Source organism: Eublepharis macularius, chromosome 4 (assembly GCF_028583425.1).
Source record: "Eublepharis macularius isolate TG4126 chromosome 4, MPM_Emac_v1.0, whole genome shotgun sequence".
NCBI lineage: Eukaryota > Metazoa > Chordata > Lepidosauria > Squamata > Eublepharidae > Eublepharis > Eublepharis macularius.
The window spans coordinates 159,782,658-159,800,979 of record NC_072793.1 but is presented as its reverse complement, the minus strand read 5'-3'; the positions used below and the strand labels follow the sequence as shown (position 1 = coordinate 159,800,979).

The following is an 18,322-nucleotide window of genomic DNA, read 5'->3' as shown; positions in this document are numbered from 1 at the left end:
ATAGCCATGGAGTCAGGGGAAAGCTCCACGCTTCTCTGGCTCTGGAGACATCTACTTAACCTTCTTGTTCTCTTCTGGTAGTTGTGCAGACCCTCCCAAGACAGTCAATTTTCTCCCCCCACTCCCTGGCTGCAGGTTGGTGTGTAGTGTGAAGTTCTCTCTTTTGCTGAGGATCCCTGCATGGGGTCAAGAGGTCACTGTAACCTCCTTGCTAATTCCTTCCCCAGAAACACCAGTTCCCCATACCTTGCCGGAGTGAGATCTTATCTGTGGTCACCTTGAAGGCTTTGGCAGCTTTCTCTTTTGCTTCTTGTTCACTTCTGCCGCTCACCCAGTACTTGCCATCGGTATCCTGGGAAGGTGGCAACAGATTACTTGAAACCTCCAACTCTGCTCTATCATGGAATCGGGTCAGAGTATCAGTGCTGTCAGCCAAGGACTGGTTGCCGTACATTTAAATATATTTGCTGGTCATTACAACTTCAACGAGAGTGCTTTTCTGCAGATATTAAACATGGGGTGTAGTTCCTCTGACATTTGAGACAGCTTAAGGGTTGAACCCACCCCCAAAATTCTGCTTGTGTTCAAGCTCTTGCACAAGTGGAAACACAAGACCATGGTAGCTACTTGCGCTAAATCAAAATTACTGTATCCCTTTTGTGTTTCTTCTCAAATAATACGTTGTGCAACAAAATTATAGACACTATAATATATACAGAAGAATGTACTAAGTGACTTTAGGGTCAGTCACAGCTCTTCCAGAGCTCTCTCAGCCCCACCCACCTCACAGGGTGATTGTTGTGGGGATAATAATAACATACTCTGTCAACCACTCTGAGTGGGTGTTAAGTTGTCCTGAAGGGTGGTATATAAATCGAATGTTACTATTATTAAGTGTTGCAAAAGATCTTCTGCAAGCAGAATCACGAAGTCTGTTTTTGTTTCTGCTTGTACATTGCAGGATCCAAGCCTTAATATTTAATCTAAAGAGACCACTAAACATTGTTTTAAAAGAAAGGTCGCCGTTCATCTGCTCTTGTTGTATGACATTTGACAGTCTGCAGTATAAGATATATCCTGTTAGAATCGCAAAAATGAGGAAGTCCACGGTCCACTGTCATTGTGGAAGAACTAAGTTTTTGTATTAAAACACCACCACCACAAGCAATTCATTTTGCCAGTGATTCCTATACTAGCAGCTCTTTCCTTTACACTGATTCTGCACAGATACAATGGTGTGAATTCCCAAACGAATAGGTGTCTGCACTCCTGCAAACCAGTATGTGCATTCATAGGAACTCATGCTTATGCAAATGGGAGAAGTGCCCTACATGCTACTGGGAGCAGGCCAAACACACTGGAATCCTGAACAGTTGCAGCATTTTCAATCCATCCAAGTCAATGGTCTTAAAAAAGGACCACACTGTATATTTTACCCTTCTTGATCGGGTTCCACAAGCTTCTCTTCTGATCAGTCACCTGAGCCTTTCCAGCAGAGGAGTGGTAGTGAAATTTTGCGTATATAAATTTATTTCATTACTGGATATCCAATTTGTAGATTTTATTGTTTCGTGTCATCCTAAGCCTTTCACATCTAATTCAGAAATTTCAAATACCAGCAATTGCATGCTAAGTTCAACGTGTTAAGAGTATTCTCTCCTCTTTTCTATCCTCTCTTTAGCCACAGGCTCTGGGAACACATGAAGGAAGCTGCATATCTGCTTATATCTTCCAGACATTTCCTCACACCATCATTTGCTCCTTGACAGCTTGGTGGTTTATCTTACCTCCCCTGGAGGGACTGAGGGATCATCAATAGTCACAAAATATGCTGGGATACGATGTCCCCACCACAGCTGTCGAGAAATGCACCAATCCCTAGAGTTGAATGGGCAGATGAATTAAAAGGGAAATGATGGAAAGATCTTTTTTTATTTACAAATTTTATACCCCTGCCTTTCTGCCCTCATCAGGAGTTGTAAAACTTCTGGAGAATGTGAAAGTTCACACAACGCCCCCCCCACAAAACATTTAGAATACACAATATATCCCTCTTTTTAGAAACGAAAAATAAATTGAGAGGTGGAGTGAGGGGAGAGAGAATGGAAAAACGGCAATGAGTACTTGATCACCCACATAAGCAATATTTCACTAAACATTGTAAAAGGAAATGATGGACTAAAGAAATTCCTCCATCTGGCGAGGGGGCAGAGAAATGCACAGAAGAGAAAAGGGTCTGATTTTCTTCCCTCTGCCCTCTCCACCCAGTTTCCAGAAGGATGCTTAACGCAACCATCATTCTTAGAGAATGGGCAACAATCTCACCTGATGTTGTCCATCCAATTAAACCAGGTTTTGAGGTGGAAATCTGGCACAATGCGCAAATCCCCTCGACGCACTGCCTCGGCAGCCCCCCGGGCCATTGTGTCACAGCGCACATACCACTGAGGCTTCAGAAGCGGCTCAACCACATCTTTGGAGCGGCTAAAGTAATGGCAGTGGGGGGGGGGAGTTAAGAAAAATGAAATTAGCCACAGGCCCATGAATTCTGCTGTTCCAGCAGCTTAAAGAACAACCTTATGTCAATCATTCCTTTCACTAAATAAAATCTCACCTCTCTCCTACCCAGATATGCTTCCCCCGGTTCATACAGTCCCCCGTTCCCTCAGATGGAATATACTTTGATCGTCAAGTTCTCTCTCAGGAAGTTAAACCTACTCTGTTTTATCTCCCCTCTTTCCCCCAGTATCCCACCATCATTCTTCTTTGAATCCTCCATATTCCTAATTACAGATAACCTGTCACCCTAGTCAATCTTTTCCTATCATAAAAATGAAGCGTGTTTGAATGGAAAAAAGAGTTGGCACTAGTTTCATTTATTGTCCGTATCAAAAACTTCCTGCATGTAAAGAAACTAACATCAAAGAGAGAGAGAAAAGCTACTCCTAGTCTTCTACGAATTTCTGTGGCAAGATTTTCTCCTCCCCTCTCTCCGCCCAGCTCCCAATCTGCATTCTGAAGTGGTGAGAATGAACCTTGGCAACACCAGACTTCATTCTTTGTGTCCTGAATATTTTAATAAGCTTTGGTAAAGCAGCTTACAGGGAGAAAGCAACAGACTTATTACCTTCTCTCCAACATGGAGCAAATGTGAAGAGAACTGGGAGAAAGTCCCCCCCCCCCCGAATAACTCCAGCAGGGATTAATGCTTTTTTGATGCTGAACAAAGAATTCAGACAGTTTAGGGCTAAGGAGACAGACTGGTTTTTACAGTATTACAGTATTACAGTAATGACATATGTCTCCCCACCCTCACCAGGCTGCAGGGCATGTTATAAATCTAAAATCTGGCCTCTGAAGCCATTTTACATAGACCTCGGCATCCCTGCTAACTTTAGTCAAGCTGTAATTGATGGGGGAGGTTTTCCTCATACTTTTTAAAAAAGGCATTATGGCTTTTCTGTCTCTTTTTAGATTTTTCTATGTAGTATCCTAGCTCTGCCCAACTACATATAATCCCTGACTGTGGAGCTCTCATTACCAGGCAACAGCCTCTTCGATGTACAGCCTAAACCATTCCTGAAAAGGTTACTGGGAATGTATTGTCGAAGGCTTTCATGGCCGGAGAACGATGGTTGTTGTGGGTTTTCCGGGCTGTATTGCCGTGGTCTTGGCATTGTAGTTCCTGGCGTTTCGGAACTACAGGAACTACAGTGTCAGGAACTACAATGCCAAGACCACGGCAATACAGCCCGGAAAACCCACAACAACCATCGTTACTGGGAATGGCAAAAACCGCTTTCAGCCTCAGGATTCTTGTTTAGGTATTGGAGTGGTCCACAAAAATGCAGAATGGGCCATCTCCACCTAAATTACTCCTCTACCCTGACATCCCTCCTTACCTGCAGACAGGTACTACCATGGGGTTGTCCTTCACCTCCCTAAAATGCCCCTTTTCCTTCAGAGCTTCCAACACTGCTCGACGAGCATCAAAGCGTTTCATGCCCTGGAGAGAGGGGGTAGAAGGGGGTGAGAATTAGATAACTGTATGGCTGGAATGCATACAAGGGTCATTTGAACTCAACACATTACCCCTCAGGCATAATCCCCCAATGTCACACACTCCTAAATTAGTTACGGCCAAGCAGACACCATCGCACATGAATAAGGCCCAGACTTAAAGGGATCTTCAGAGCTCTGTCCCCGTGTCCTGCCCATTCCCACTGATACCAAGAAAGGAGGAGGCACGTTGACAAGATAGCCATTCTCATCGATGATGGTGATGAAGTCAAGCCCATGACGCAAGCCGACCTCGTAGTCGTTCGGATCATGGGCTGGGGTGATCTTCACTGCACCTGAGAGAGAAGGCGGAGAAAAAAGGTATTTGCTTGGGTTACGGCCCAAACATGGCAGGAAGAATCTCCTCTACTTTGACCTAATCTTTGAGTTTATTTCCAGGGAACCAGTTTGGTGTAGTGGTTAAGAGCACGGGACTCTAATCTGGAGAGCTGGGTTTGATTCCCCACTTCTCCACTAGAAGCCAGGTGGGTGACCTTGGGTCACTCACAGCTTCTAGGAGCTCTCTCAACCCCACCCACCTCACAGGGTGTTTTGTGGGGATAATAGTAACATACTTTGTAAATCGCTCTGAGTGGCTGTTCAGTCATCCTGAAGGGCGGTATATAAATTGAATGTCATATTATATTATGTTATTATTCCAACCACTCCTTTTGTGTCTGGGGCACAACTGAAGACATGAGGCTGGGTGGTTGCTCCTTCTACCCTTCCATCAGAAAATTCTGATAGACTATTAACACATTGATGCGTCTCCAAGAAAAAGGGAAAGTAACTCAGAACCCCAAAACCTATGATCAGAAGAACACACACACCCACACACCCACCCACCCACCCACCCACCCACACACACTTGCTGAGAAATACTCAGTGATCTCAAGGCACTCTCCTTAGTACGAGGTAAAAGAACATACTCAGAGTTGTTTCTTCAAGTTAGGGATAAAAAATGCACACACTTGTGTATCAATCCCACACATACCAGTTCCAAATTCCATGTCCACAAAGTCATCACAAACAATAGGCAAGAGCTGTCCAGTAAAGGGGTGAAGGACACTCCGGCCGTGCAGATGCTGTGAACAAAATCAGGAAGACAAAAAGGCTGACATGTTCCCAGTAGCTACTTTTCCAGACTCTAAGACACTCACCGTTTACCAGACCCCACACTCCCCATCAGAAATATCTCCCAGCTCTCACCCCTGCTACGCACACTATAGAAAAGAACTCTGTTATAGTCTTCAATCCCAATGATGACCTTCCACTACTATCTGTTTCATCCCGTATCTGAATTCTCCTCATGTCCTTCTGATATTTTTCCAACTATCCAAAGTGGCCTTGTCATATATGTCTGCCTACATATCTGCCATGAATGTATTCTGTGTTCTGTACTGATCCTCTGAGGGTATGAGAAGTATATCATTGATGCTAAGCTGGTAGCTTATCTTGCAAGTGTTTACTTTCCCAGCCGACTGGAGCAAGTGTCCTTGAATGCTGGCTGAAGCCTGCTCGAGATGTATCATCCTTGGGAACCAAGATGATTTCATTCTTTTCTCCGTCTAGCCTAAACCCATCTTCCCACCCTCTGGCACCTTCACGCCAGAACTCTCAGTCTCTGTCCTGAGGGCGGGAACCCTTCCTATAACTAACACTACCACCCAGGGCTTTTTTTCTGGGAAAAGACGTGGTGGAACTCAGTGGGTTGCCCTCAGAGAAAATGGCCACATGGCTGGTGGCCCTGCCCCCTGATCTCCAGACTGAAGGGAGTTTAGATTGCCCTCTGCGCCGCTCAGCGGTGCGGAGAACAATCTCAACTCCCCTCTGTCTGGAGATCAGGGGGTGGGGCCACCAGTCATGTGACCATTTTCAAGAGGTTCCGGAACTCCGTTCCCATGTTCCCCCTGAAAAAAAGCCCTGCTACCATCCCCATTTACGTCACTTCTGCCAATGCAACTGTCTGAGCACCTTGAACCTGATGGATCTCTAATAAAGTTACTTTAACTCATACACCTGAGTGTTTGCAGTGGAGAACTTGTGGATCTAACTGCCAAGGACTGACGGGCCTGTTCATCCAATTGGGCAAAACATATTGGGGTGGATCCAACCATCTCCTTCCTCCAGCCTAAAGAGCCTCCAATGGAAGAGCCTTGTTAAGTTGAAGGAGGGCTTCCTCAGGCTGGTATGAGCCACCCTAAGATTTTTCGTTCAAAATAAGGCTTTTTAGCAATGGTCAGCTCCTAGGTATCTGTGGGAATTAGTGGTGGTGGTTGGCGGGGGGAAGCACCCATACCAAGGACAGCAGCCTCAACTGAGTGCCCACAAGCCAGGTACTGTCGAAGAGCATGCAGGTTCCCAGCTTTTGACAACCTTCCAAGTCCAACCCCTACCACTTCTCCGGTCTATTAATTATTTAGGGTTCTTTACCCGATAGCGGGGATCCTGGGGATGGACTGCAACTGCGGTATCCCCCAGCATGGTCTCAATACGGGTTGTAGCCACCACCACTTCATCATCTAGGAAGAAAGAGTTATTTTTAAGCCAGTTCCACCCAGAACAAAGCCAACAATGAATTAGTAGGGAAGGCTCCAGATTCTGATTCCTGCCCAGCTACCTACCAGCTAGCCAAGTCCCCCTTTCTCACCTGAGTCCTGAGTCTTGTAAGCGAAGGAAACCAGCACCCCAAATTCAACCTTCTCTTTGTAGCCGGGGACGGGCAGGAGCGTTCGGCCTGCCAGCTCCTTCTTATCCACCTGGTAATGGAAAGATACCAAGGCTCAAAGCATCTTACTCACTTTTTGCTTCCTCCTGGAACAAGGCACGACACATGCATACTCCCTCATGCCCAAATCACCTCTATGTCAGAGATGGCTGAGTTGAGGGTGCAGGACCAATTGACGAGACGTTTGCTTCGGTAGATAACCCCTTCCTCGTGAAGCCGGATAAAAGCCTCTTGGACAGCATAAGAGAGTTTCTGTGGGCAATACGAGAAGAGTACTGAGTAATGCTTAGCTTTCATCAGCTTTCACGAAACCCCTATGTTTCACGGAGAATTGGGCTTCCCTTTCTTTGGGAACTCAACTGCTGTCTTTGCACTGCAACAATGTACAGCTGCAACCGTTTTGTTCCAAAAAGCTGTACTTTACAGCTGGACTTCTATGTGGGACTTTTTTCGTGTAATGCACTCCTCAGCAGGGACTGAGCTTATTAGTACAAAATCTCAGTACCAGACTACTGATCCAGAAGTCTCTACTGAGCTATGAATTGACTAGGTGATTGTGAGTAAAACCATCATTCTCTGAGCATCATCTATTGATACCACCTTGCACCTGTACTATGAGCATAGTAATACCAGCCACAACTACAACTTTTATTTAGTACAATACCCGTATCTTGCCTTTACTTGTGAGTTGTGATTAAAGGAAGCTTACAAATTCCAATTTAAAGCAGAGCCACTGAAAACATACAAAATAAAACCTCAAATAACTCCCCTCACCCCAATACGGCACCCATAACTAATTCCTTTACCATAATAACAACAATATCAACAAGTGCAGTTGATATTGAAAAGTGATACCACTTTTCTAGACAGATTAATGCCCCATTCAGAGCAGTGAACAAGGTCAATGTTGTTATTATCCAAACAATACAGCTGAAGAGTTGGGGGTGAGAGGAGTGGGTTACCCGGGCCACTTACTGAGCTTGTGGCAGTAGTAGGATTTGAGCCAGCAAAGCGCAGATTCACAACCCAACCATTTAACCAATATGCTTCAACAGCTTGCTTCTCTCTTTCTTTAGGATGGTTTGATGAAAGGAGAACAGATCAAATATATATTTTCATAGCTGTAGAGAATAGGGAATTTTGGCTGCCAGACAAAAATTAAGAAGCTGCCTCTGCCAAAGTATCTTCTACACAACTACTGAAGATAAAGGAAAGATTGTTCTCCTTTGCTTCTGTTCAGCCTTGCTCTCTCTGCCTTGTTCCTTCCTTGTAGAAAAGGACCTCCATTCAAATAGGGTGGTGTTACTGCTCAAAACCACCTTAGGTTGGGGTCAGATCCACTTGTCAGTGCCCGCCCCCCCAAGTTGAAGGCCAACTGGCAGTAAAAGGCAACCCCCCTCACACCCCATTCCCAGCAGTTCCCTGATCTAATCAGCAACAGTCAATAGAAGAGCAACCTAGAAGAGGTAAGGCCCCACCAATACCTCAGCAGGCAAAGTCAACAAGGCGCAAGTTCATAAATAATTGCTAATGCATTTCAATATTTTTGCCAAGGGGAAAAACTGGACAACAAACAAAAGGGGGGACGCCCAGGTACGTTAGACAACTAGAGCAAAAAAACCGGGACGAGAAAACAATTCTCAAAATTGTTTGAGAATTGTTTGAGAATTGTTTTCTCGCCCCGGTTTTTTTGCTCTAAGGGGAAAAACTGTTCAATGGATTCAAGGTTGCATCTCCTTCCAGACCAACCTCTTTCTATGGAAAAAGGAAGATGCACTGGGTGTTAGGAAGTCAAAGGCGCACTTTACTGGCTTTGCTTTTTTCCTGGGCTTTTCCTAGGTACAGCTTTTACCCAGGGCCTTTTCACTATCTACACAAGATCTTACCGGGTCCATAGTGAAACAAGCTCTATCCCAGTCCATCGAGGCGCCAAGCTTCTTCAGCTGGTGGTTGATCCGATCACCTTTTCTGCAGTTAAAGAAAAAAAATACGATCACTACAAACTACGACATGATTCTGTGCAGTATAATATACACACAATTATCATAAAAGGGATTCACAAGATTACTCACTCATTTTTCCACCTCCAGACTGCCTCGATGAATGCCTCGCGCCCAAGGTCATGCCGCGTCTTGCCCTGCTCCTTCCAAAGCTTCTTCTCCACCACCACCTGAGTGGCAATGCCCGCGTGGTCACAGCCAGGGTTCCACAAGGTGGTCTCCCCTCGCATCCGGTGCCTGCAAGATTCAATTAATTTTGTTTGGTTCTTTCGAGCATATAAGACACGTTTTCTCTTTGTGGCATGGGGGAGGGGGGTTAGGAAAAGGAAAACAGCGGATTGTCAGATAACTGAATTCTGCACCTGTTAACGCTTTTCTATGATTTTTTGGGATGCCTACAGAAGCATATCATAAAAGCAGCCTTTAAATCAGGGCTCGCAGGATTATTCCACTAAATCTCAAATGACAGGGGAGGGGAGACTTGAACTGATCATTTGGGCAAGCCCACAAACAGAACGAAAAGACTACATGGAGCAAAGTAAACCAATCATATGGGCAGTGGAAAGGAGGAGCAAGCTGTGGATCTGCACCGACAAAATCTGCCCAGGATGGGCTGAGCAGTCCATCTCACCATCGAGTGAGGGAGTCTTGGATGGCATTGGTGAGAGCGTGCCCAAGATGCAGAGATCCCGTGACGTTGGGTGGAGGGATACACATCATGAAGAGGCCTTTGGGGTTTGGCTCAGAGATGCTGCAACGCTAGCGAGAGAAGAAAAGAGCTGGTGTGAGGAACATGTGCAGTTCTGATGGACCTGCTACACCTTCTGTGCCTCAAGATAAAGGAAAGGGGGTGTCCTCCCATGTTGTGAAAGAAATCACACACATGGATACACACAGGGCAAACATACCTGTAAATTAAATAGTCATCACACATGCACATACAAGTGCACAAACCACCTGTACTCACCCCATACTCTGGTTTGAAAAAACCCTGGCTCTCCCACCACTGGTACCAGGCAGCTTCAACATACTGCGGGCTGTAGGAGTCAGGCATTGGGCTGGTGACATCTGGAAGGCAAAAGGCAAAGGATCTTGTGAGCAGCAGAAGACATCTGATTACATTATAGGCCTCTGGGGGCACGTGTGCATTAAAAAGGGTGATTCAGCTCAGAGGCTGCAAACCAATGCCACATCTTGAGCTAAAAAAGTATCTCAGGAAGCAAATACTGAGAAAGCCTGCTGGAGTGAACAATACTGGGCTAGACGGTGACTAGCTAAATTTGCACAGTACTGAAAAGCAACACCGGCCACACACCAGGTAAGCAGCAATATGAACATTTTTAAAAAAGAATACAATTGTGTGTGCACATTCTTACTCCTCTTCTTAGTGTGCGTTACTCAGGAGTAAGCAGCTTCCTTTCTCTAAACGCTCAGTAGTAGGATGGATCAGAGAAGCCATGTCAGACATGGTGGTGCTGGAAGTTTAGACGGGCTTCGAAAGGGACCCAGACAAATTTGCAAAGGACAGACGAGCAATTGGCTGAGAGCTAGGTTGAACCTCCACATTCAAAGGCAACCTACCACTGAATATCAGTTACTGGAAGGCCACAGCAGAGGAAGCCTGCTGGCTTCAAGCCCTGCTTATGTGCCTCCCAGACGTGTTTACTTGGCCACTTTGGGAAACAGGATGCCAGCCCAAATGGGGCCTTTGTCTGGCTCTGAAGGGCTTGTCTGCTGTTCCTTGGAGCTCCTGTCTATTCCATCCATAAACATCCAAGTGGCCTCCTCTCCCTTCCTGTCCATAATACCTTTTTTGTCCCCAGGATTGGTTGGGATGTCATAGGTTATCACTCCAAGATCCTTCTTCTCCTTCTTTTCAGCTTTTGGCTTCTTCTGCAAAGATCCAACACAGAAGATAGGCAAGGAGAGGATAACTAGCTTCATATACAGTGATCCCTGTTCCAAGTTTTCTTGAAAACAGCCAAATTCATTCCTCCATTTTAAATCCTCACCCACCCTTTACCCACCAAACTGCAACTCAGTATTAAGGACAGTGCGGCCAGTGTGCCCTGAAGATGAAAACTTGGCATGTTAGAAAGTGGTGAGGCAAGACTCTCCCCCAACGTACTTGCTTTCTACATGCAGGGGAGGTGTCTGTCCTGGAGGAATATTTCAAGAAAGCAACTTCGGTCCCATCCAACCACCCCCCTCCATTTTGAAGTTGTACAATCCTGTTTTTGTAAAAAAACCTGTTCGTCTGACGCAATTCTGACCTCCCCTTGCTGTTGCTGCTGGCTCTTTTCCTTCTTCTGCTGAAACTTCTCCAGTTTCTCTTTCTTCTTGGCCTCCTTCTTCAGCTGAGATGCACTTTTGGGTGGCGGCTCTGTTAGCGGCCTCTGCTCTAACAGTTCTGCCCTGGGACATGATGCAGGATCTGGAGAGGAAAAAGGAAACATTGCGCAGAGACCAATGAGCCAACCCCAGCTACACCTTGTCAAAACACCACAAAACTTGGATGGAACAGGAAAAGAACATGTTGTAACCAGAAGCCAGTGCCGCTATGAAGCCAGCCAAGAAGGACCCAGCCACCCATACCCATGGCCTCCCCTCCTATCCATTTGTCTCCTCCACAATCACAACCCTGCCTCACCTTCTTCACTGGTTGCCGCTATTGGGAAGCCAGAGCAGTTAATCCTCTCTTGGCTTTATCACTCTCCCATGCCTCTTTTTAAAAAGGCACAACAGGCCACACATGGCCAACAGTGCTTTCCAAACTCTCACAAAATTCCTTCTTCTCACGAAAGTTCAGCTACCATTTTGGTTGCCCTGGCAACAGGTAACCAACATTTTAAAAAATGGCCACCAAACTCTTCACAGAGGAAGGAACGAGTTCATGATGCTTGGCAGGGATCCTTCTTCCTTACTAGGACTGTCACATGATTAAAGGAATCCTATACCTGGTTCATTCGTTTGTGAGACTTATTCAATTATCTTCATAAAAAGGGGGGGAAGCACACTTTGATCTTAGATATTTAGCAGCCAATAGCATTTTAGTAGAGGCATTTCCTCCCTGTGAGAGAAAGAGGGCAGAGAGACTCTTCTGAGAGGACGCCTGTCACAACCATAATTTTATGAATTTTTGTATTATATTAACATTTTTTACAGTATCTGTTTAAGTGGGGCATCTTTTTTCGTTAATTTACAGGTTAAAGTAAATGGATGAAACTTTGTAGATATATTCCTTACCCTTTCTTTGTCCCCACCACACTCATGAGGATCGCAAGGAGGGGGTAGGAGGAGAACAGCAGACACCTCTTACCTTTCAGCTCCAGTGCCAGATCCCCCCCACCCAGTGGCTGGCCACACAGCTTCAAGGGACCAAGGACAGCTTTAAACTCTGGCTGATTGACACATGTCAGGAACCACCGGGTGACGTTGGTGTAGTGCGTGCGAAGGCCAAGGTCTAGGACCTAGAAGAAGTAAAGTTAGAAGCATTACACCTTGGGATGAGTGAATAACAAGATAAAAATGCAGGGGAAAAGACCCAACCCAACTATCAATTACTTATCTGTGTTAATTCAAAGCTACTGAGTGTTTCACAAGCAAGAACCTGCACTTTCTTCTCTCCTAACACATCCTCTGTGTTCACAAATGTGTGTTTTCATTGGTCTTGTCATCATTCCTATATACATCAAATTACAAGGGCGTTGTACAGCATAATTATCCCTTTAGAGTTACAATTCAAAAGTGGTCTTATATAGTAATTTCAATTTCCAGGTGAATCTTGAAATACATTTGTTGTGAGGTGGGGTGGGGGATTAAATATGGACCTAGGTTTAAAACTGATGTTATTAAGTGAGACAGTTTCTTCATCCTTATTCTTAAAGAAAGGAGCAAATCATTTTGGTTTGTTTTTCTCCTCTTGTGTGGTTACCTAATGAGCAGAATGAAGTTAGACAGGGAAGATTAAGAGGGTCTAACGCTGGGACGGGGAAGTGCAAGAATGGAATCTGAGGAGAAGGGAGAAAAGTGAGGTATACATTTGTAAATAAATAAAATACTCCAATTTCCCTCCTTTCTCTCCTTGTAATTCAAAAACAATTTCTGCCAATCTCTGCAACTTGCAAATCACTCCCTAGAAAAACAGCCTGGAAAGAGTGCCTGTCTAGGAACTATTACACATATTCCTACTGAGGGTTGGGGTGCAAGCAGACTCACGTATTTATACGGCAACAGCAGAGAGCAAGCCACTGTCACATCTGCCAAAGTCAGGGCCTCCCCAACCAGGTATGTCCGCAACTTCAAATGACTATCCAGCACCTCAAGCAGCTTCCGGAGTTCCACCAGAGCACGATCCGACACCTGGGCAAAAGGAGAGAAAACAACAGGACTTTCATACTTCACTGGACTTAGAAGGGTGTAATTCTGCTTAGGGGTACAGTCTTTAAGAACATATGAGCCCTGCTGGATCAGACCAGCGGTGCATCTAGTCCAGCATCCTTTCTCACACAGTGGCCAACCAGTTACTCCAGGGGGCCAACAGCTGGGCACAGAGTGAGGCCTTCCCTGATGTAGCCTTCTGGCACAGGTATTCAAGGATGAACTGCCTCTGAGTGGGAAAGTTCCCTTTAGTCACCATGGCTAGTAGCCGCTAACAGACCTATCCTCCATGCTTGTCCTTAGCCTCCTCTTCTCTAACTGATTAACCCTCTCACGGTTTCGGAAGAACACTAGAATCAGCCTTTACATTTCTGATGCTCAAATCATGCATCAAGGGTGCTCACAGCACCTGTAGTCGTTCTAATACATACTGGCGTCATTTTGTTGGATTAGGGCAACATGTGTATTTTCCAGCTTTGGTATGCGCACTCAGAAACCCAGACGTGTTGCAAGGGTTCATGCCTACCAAAGCTGGAACATAGGCATGCTACATCACACCAAACAGTGCCAGAGAGTATTGGGTGGATCATAGGTAGCACCATCACCCCTTACACATGCTCTGAGAATCAAAACTGTAATGACTGAAATCAATCAAAGTTTTATCCTGCCCTTCTGAACTGAGGCAGCATATACGTTACGTCTATTTTCCTCTTTATACTCACAGCACCCTTGAAAGGTAGGCTGAGCTGAGAGAAAGTTGTATTGTCGAAGGCTTTCACGGCTGGAGAACGATGGTTGTTGTGGGTTTTCCGGGCTGTATTGCCGTGGTCTTGGCATTGTAGTTCCTGACGTTTCGCCAGCAGCTGTGGCTGGCATCTTCAGAGGTGTAGCACCAAAAGACAGAGATCTCTCAGTGTGAGAGATCTCTCTGAGAGATCTCTGTCTTTTGGTGCTACACCTCTGAAGATGCCAGCCACAGCTGCTGGCGAAACGTCAGGAACTACAATGCCAAGACCACGGCAATACAGCCCGGAAAACCCACAACAACCATCATGAGAGAAAGTTACTGGTCCAAAGTTACCTAGCAAGGTTACTTTCTGAGTAGGAGTCTGAAACCAGGTCTCTCCAGTCCAAGATTAACACTCAAACCACGACACTGCTTCGCCTGAGCTCAATACAACATAATTCTAACTGGAATTTGCAGTGGTGTAGAATCAGAATACTGAATTGGCATTTCCCCCCCATTTAAACTTTATCACAGGGTTATTGTGTGAATAAAATAGAACAGGGAAGAGCCACGTATGCCTCTCAGCACACCTGGGAGGAAGATTTGGCTAAAAATGTCATAAACAAGTGAAGTTTAAGGCATCTCATACATTATCTCAGCAATCTTTTCAATAGCCATGTAAATAACATTAGCCAATAATACCTCCATATTGCAGATGGGGCAGTTTAGGATCTATAAAGTTTGTGGATGAGGTAAGGCTTGAACCATGGGCTCTACGGGGTCTCAGGGAGAGGGTTGCTACATACCTGGCTACAAAACAACATGGTACAGAACACCAACACAACCTCAACAATAGGCTTCTCACCTGTTTACTCTGCTTGGAGATCCCCAGAACAGAGAAGGCAGCCGTGCAAGCTACAGGGGCAATTTCTAAATCCGCATAACTGATCCACTGCCGTATCAAAGCACTTGCATTTGGGCCTTGCCCTCTCATGTTATCTGGGGACAGCAGGTAAGAAACGGCTGCTGGGCCAGACACATAGACGCCTGCCTGGGTTTCCAGAGCTGGGAGTTTGGGCAGAGAGAAGGAAGGACTCCCCAACTCTCTGTCGGGAGGCAGTTCAACCACCTTGGGCTCCTGTCGGCCATAACAGGCAGCAACAAGCACACGGAGATTCTGAAAGTTATCGGGATGCGGGGAAAGATAGACAGTGGGCATGGTGAGGAGACGGAGTGACCTGGAAAGGAAGAAACAAAGAATTGAGAGTAGGGCTACCACACATAATAGAGTCATAGCCTGAAGATTGATAAAGATTGCTCTATCCACATCCTAAACCATGCCACTATACGAATAGATCTTTCTCTCTGCTGTTTGTGATAGCTTGAAGAAATGCCACTGTATCCACATTCTCAGTTCCTGCTCATGAACACCTCTCTGATTGGTAACAGCTATAGATTGAATGTGAGTAATCTTTACTGATTCTAAATCTCTGCCCCATTAGGAGTTACCCTCTGGAATACTGAAGCATCCCCCTTAAAGGGTAGGCTCATGCTAGCTGGCAGCCGCCATGCATACATCACTGTCACAACATGCACAACTGTAAAAGCTTGGAAAGGGGCCAGATTATTGGGGAGCGGGGTCATATGCAAAACCCCAGTGCCATTCTTCCAGCAACCCACTGCCCAAAGAACTCAAGATGTGTGGAGGTGGCAGGGATTGACTACTATGAGCTCGACAGAGATCACCAGTTGCAGATGAGTTCCAGGAAGAAAGCCAGGTTAGCCTATTACAACAAACAACAAAACCTAAAAGGAATCCCACTGTTCCTAAAGATTAACTTTGGATCTGTTTTTTTTAAAAATTCTCATAGCACAAGACTTTGCAACTCTCAGTCATTCTCTGGCAGCTTCACAACTAGATGTTGGTACTGCACTCTATCTTCCATGAATTTGTCTACTGCTTTTTTTTTTTAAAGCTACTTAAACTAGTGGCTATCACCACCTTCCTTACATTCATTATTCACTACCCTGCTTATCATTTTCATTGTTAAGTCCAAGTTCTAGTGCTACAACAGAGGAAGAAAAATTCTTCATTCACTCCTTGCACACCAGATGTAATTTTAACACAACCTGGGAGGAAGACGGTGACTCATGAACTATGTGACTCCTGTCTTTTAGGTTACACCTAGCTCCAAGCAGCCTTAGAGCACATAAAGTTGTCTTTTATATGGTACAATATACAGCAAGTCTTCAGTAACTCATTAATTTCACTTTTCTGATGCAATGTAAATGCAACCCTACATACACACATATGTGATTTGCCTGTCCAGAAATCACAAATGAAAGTGTTTTTTGTTCATTTGTTTATTTGCCTCTCTGGAACCCTTATACCCTGTCATCCAGGGAAAGCATGTTTTATTTGAAAAAATGCAGATGCCCTGCCCTACGACTTCAGACCTCACTCCCTACCCTAGCAAAGCCTAAAATCCTACTTTTCAACAGATGTTCCCTTCTCTACATTGTTATTACTGCTACTCCCCTCCCAGAAAACCCAGGACTCCTGGGTTTTAGACCTAGATACCCCAGCTCTCCTCCAGGCACAAGGGTGGAGGAAGGTTCTAAAAATAGAACGTGAGAAAGGAATTGTTCAAAGCATACAGATATTACCTGTTTTTGTTTAAATATCAAGTGCCATAACATATTTGGAGACATCAGTAAAGATCAGCTTTAAAAATCACCTCCTCCACAGATGCTTCTGACAGTTTTAAGTTGGGGTGGTTAATATATTCCTCATGGGGATTGTCACTTCTACGTAGTGTGGTGGCATCCCCCTAACCCAGACCTGTAATCTCAGCAGGCTGTCACCCCAAATCAGGCTGCAATCCACCACCAAGGAAGAAGAGAAGAACAGATTGTTTTAAAAGTGGAGGCACCTCACAAAGCCGATAGATTGTGAGGATGAAAGTCTGAGGGGCTAGTGGGTGGGAGCAGGAGGCTCATTGGAAGAAACAGGATAGATGTAACTGAGTTAAAAAGAGATCCTGGGGGTTGGGAACCTAGTATGTTGATTCCTGGTAAGGGAACAGGCAACTTGGAAGCCAGGCAAGCTACTAGAAACTTGGGAAGTGAATGAAATCCAGAACCCTGGACCCTTTGGAAGGAAACTGAGATCCAGTGGGTTAGGGGCAGGGCGTAATGATCCAGGACTCCTGGGTCCTCTGGAAGAGAAAGGGGAGGTGCTAGATAGGAAGAAAAACCGGAAAATGGGGGAGTTGCCCGGAGAGGTAGAGAGGGTTTCGATTAGAGGTCTCGATTAGAGACTGGGAAGCCGGACTCCTGGGTTCTCATGGGGAAGGGGCGGGGTCCCCCCTTACCTGCACCACCAGCCGGTCCCAGCTCTTTCCACACGTGCTATTTTCTCTTGGCAGAAGGACCCCGCCTGAAGGTGTCTACAGCAAAGCCTCACTAATCTGAAGCGAGCCAAGCCTGTGTTTTGCGCGCGTCAGATTCTGAGAGAGACTCCTGCGCTTAGGAGAGCCAAGAGCCCTGCCTCCCCCCGCCTCTCTTACTCGCCCCCCCCCCTCTGTAGTTATCATTTTATGTACAGTAGTAATGAGGAGGAACAGAAGTTGCTGTGCTCATGTGCTAAGTGCCCCCCCTTTACCCTGTAGCTTGCAGCTTTCTTGCTTTGAGGAGGGTTCACACTCCAGTGTCAGGGGCTCAGTTCTGGGGAACGTCTGAAGAAAGCCAGAGGAGCACTGCCGGTCAGAGTAGTTTGATAGTCGGATGGTCTGACTGGACTCCGTGTAATGCAGCTTCCTACATTCATGTGACTATTAATAGCCATCTCCTGTTGTATGTCCCCTGCACCTGACATCCAGAAATACTGCCTCTGTCCTTGGAGGTTCCATTGAGCTAACATGGAAGCTTGCTGGGCGACCTTGGGCCAGTCACGCTCTCTCAGCCTGACCTACCTCGCAGGGTTGTTGTGAGGATAAAATGATAAAGGGGATGATGTAAGCTACTTTGGGGGAAAGGCAGGGGAGAAAAGAAGTGAATGAATGAATTCCATTGGAGCGCCCTGTCTCAATGTATGAATCCTTCTTAAAAACTCCCTAAATTATTGTCCATGAGTGTTGCAAAAAACAGGTAGCATTTAGCAGAAAAATTAATATTGTCGCCTGTAACAAGGTATTCAACTATGGGGAGTTAGGGAAAAAGTATTTTGAGACTATTTTACAACTTTGCAGCATGATGAAGTGATTCCCCATTTTTAGAAAGGCAATTCCTAAGACAGCCCTGAACTGACGGGGGTGGGACTTGTCAAGGGCCTGATCCGTTCATAGAGTTAGAAGGAAACTAGTGACACACCTCCTAGCCTTTTGCATGAATCATGGTCATTACTGCCGCTCTATCATTTTACATCTC

The 18,322-nt window shown here is 45.6% G+C and overlaps 1 protein-coding gene across 2 annotated transcripts in view; it reads right to left on the bottom strand.

Moving 5' to 3' along the window:
* Positions 1-17,312, bottom strand: part of VARS1 (valyl-tRNA synthetase 1) — a 28,338-nt gene extending 11,026 nt beyond the window's left edge. The window contains exons 1-19 of one of the 2 annotated variants that reach the window (XM_054978324.1): positions 17,269-17,312; positions 14,760-15,132; positions 13,006-13,149; positions 12,107-12,257; positions 11,061-11,221; positions 10,596-10,680; positions 9,755-9,855; positions 9,419-9,546; positions 8,860-9,024; positions 8,674-8,755; positions 6,920-7,039; positions 6,710-6,818; positions 6,493-6,581; positions 5,054-5,144; positions 4,231-4,355; positions 3,903-4,006; positions 2,326-2,484; positions 1,788-1,878; positions 247-352 (exon numbers count right to left, since the gene is read on the bottom strand). In XM_054978324.1, the coding sequence (XP_054834299.1) occupies positions 247-352; positions 1,788-1,878; positions 2,326-2,484; positions 3,903-4,006; positions 4,231-4,355; positions 5,054-5,144; positions 6,493-6,581; positions 6,710-6,818; positions 6,920-7,039; positions 8,674-8,755; positions 8,860-9,024; positions 9,419-9,546; positions 9,755-9,855; positions 10,596-10,680; positions 11,061-11,221; positions 12,107-12,257; positions 13,006-13,149; positions 14,760-15,113 (2,365 nt within the window). In that variant the 5' untranslated portion in view covers positions 15,114-15,132; positions 17,269-17,312. Of the gene's footprint in view, positions 1-246; positions 353-1,787; positions 1,879-2,325; positions 2,485-3,902; positions 4,007-4,230; positions 4,356-5,053; positions 5,145-6,492; positions 6,582-6,709; positions 6,819-6,919; positions 7,040-8,673; positions 8,756-8,859; positions 9,025-9,418; positions 9,547-9,754; positions 9,856-10,595; positions 10,681-11,060; positions 11,222-12,106; positions 12,258-13,005; positions 13,150-14,759; positions 15,133-16,561; positions 16,649-17,268 lie in introns of those variants that run through there. The other variant, XM_054978323.1, reaches the window with a different exon arrangement.
* Between the last annotated feature and the right edge of the window lie 1,010 nt (positions 17,313-18,322).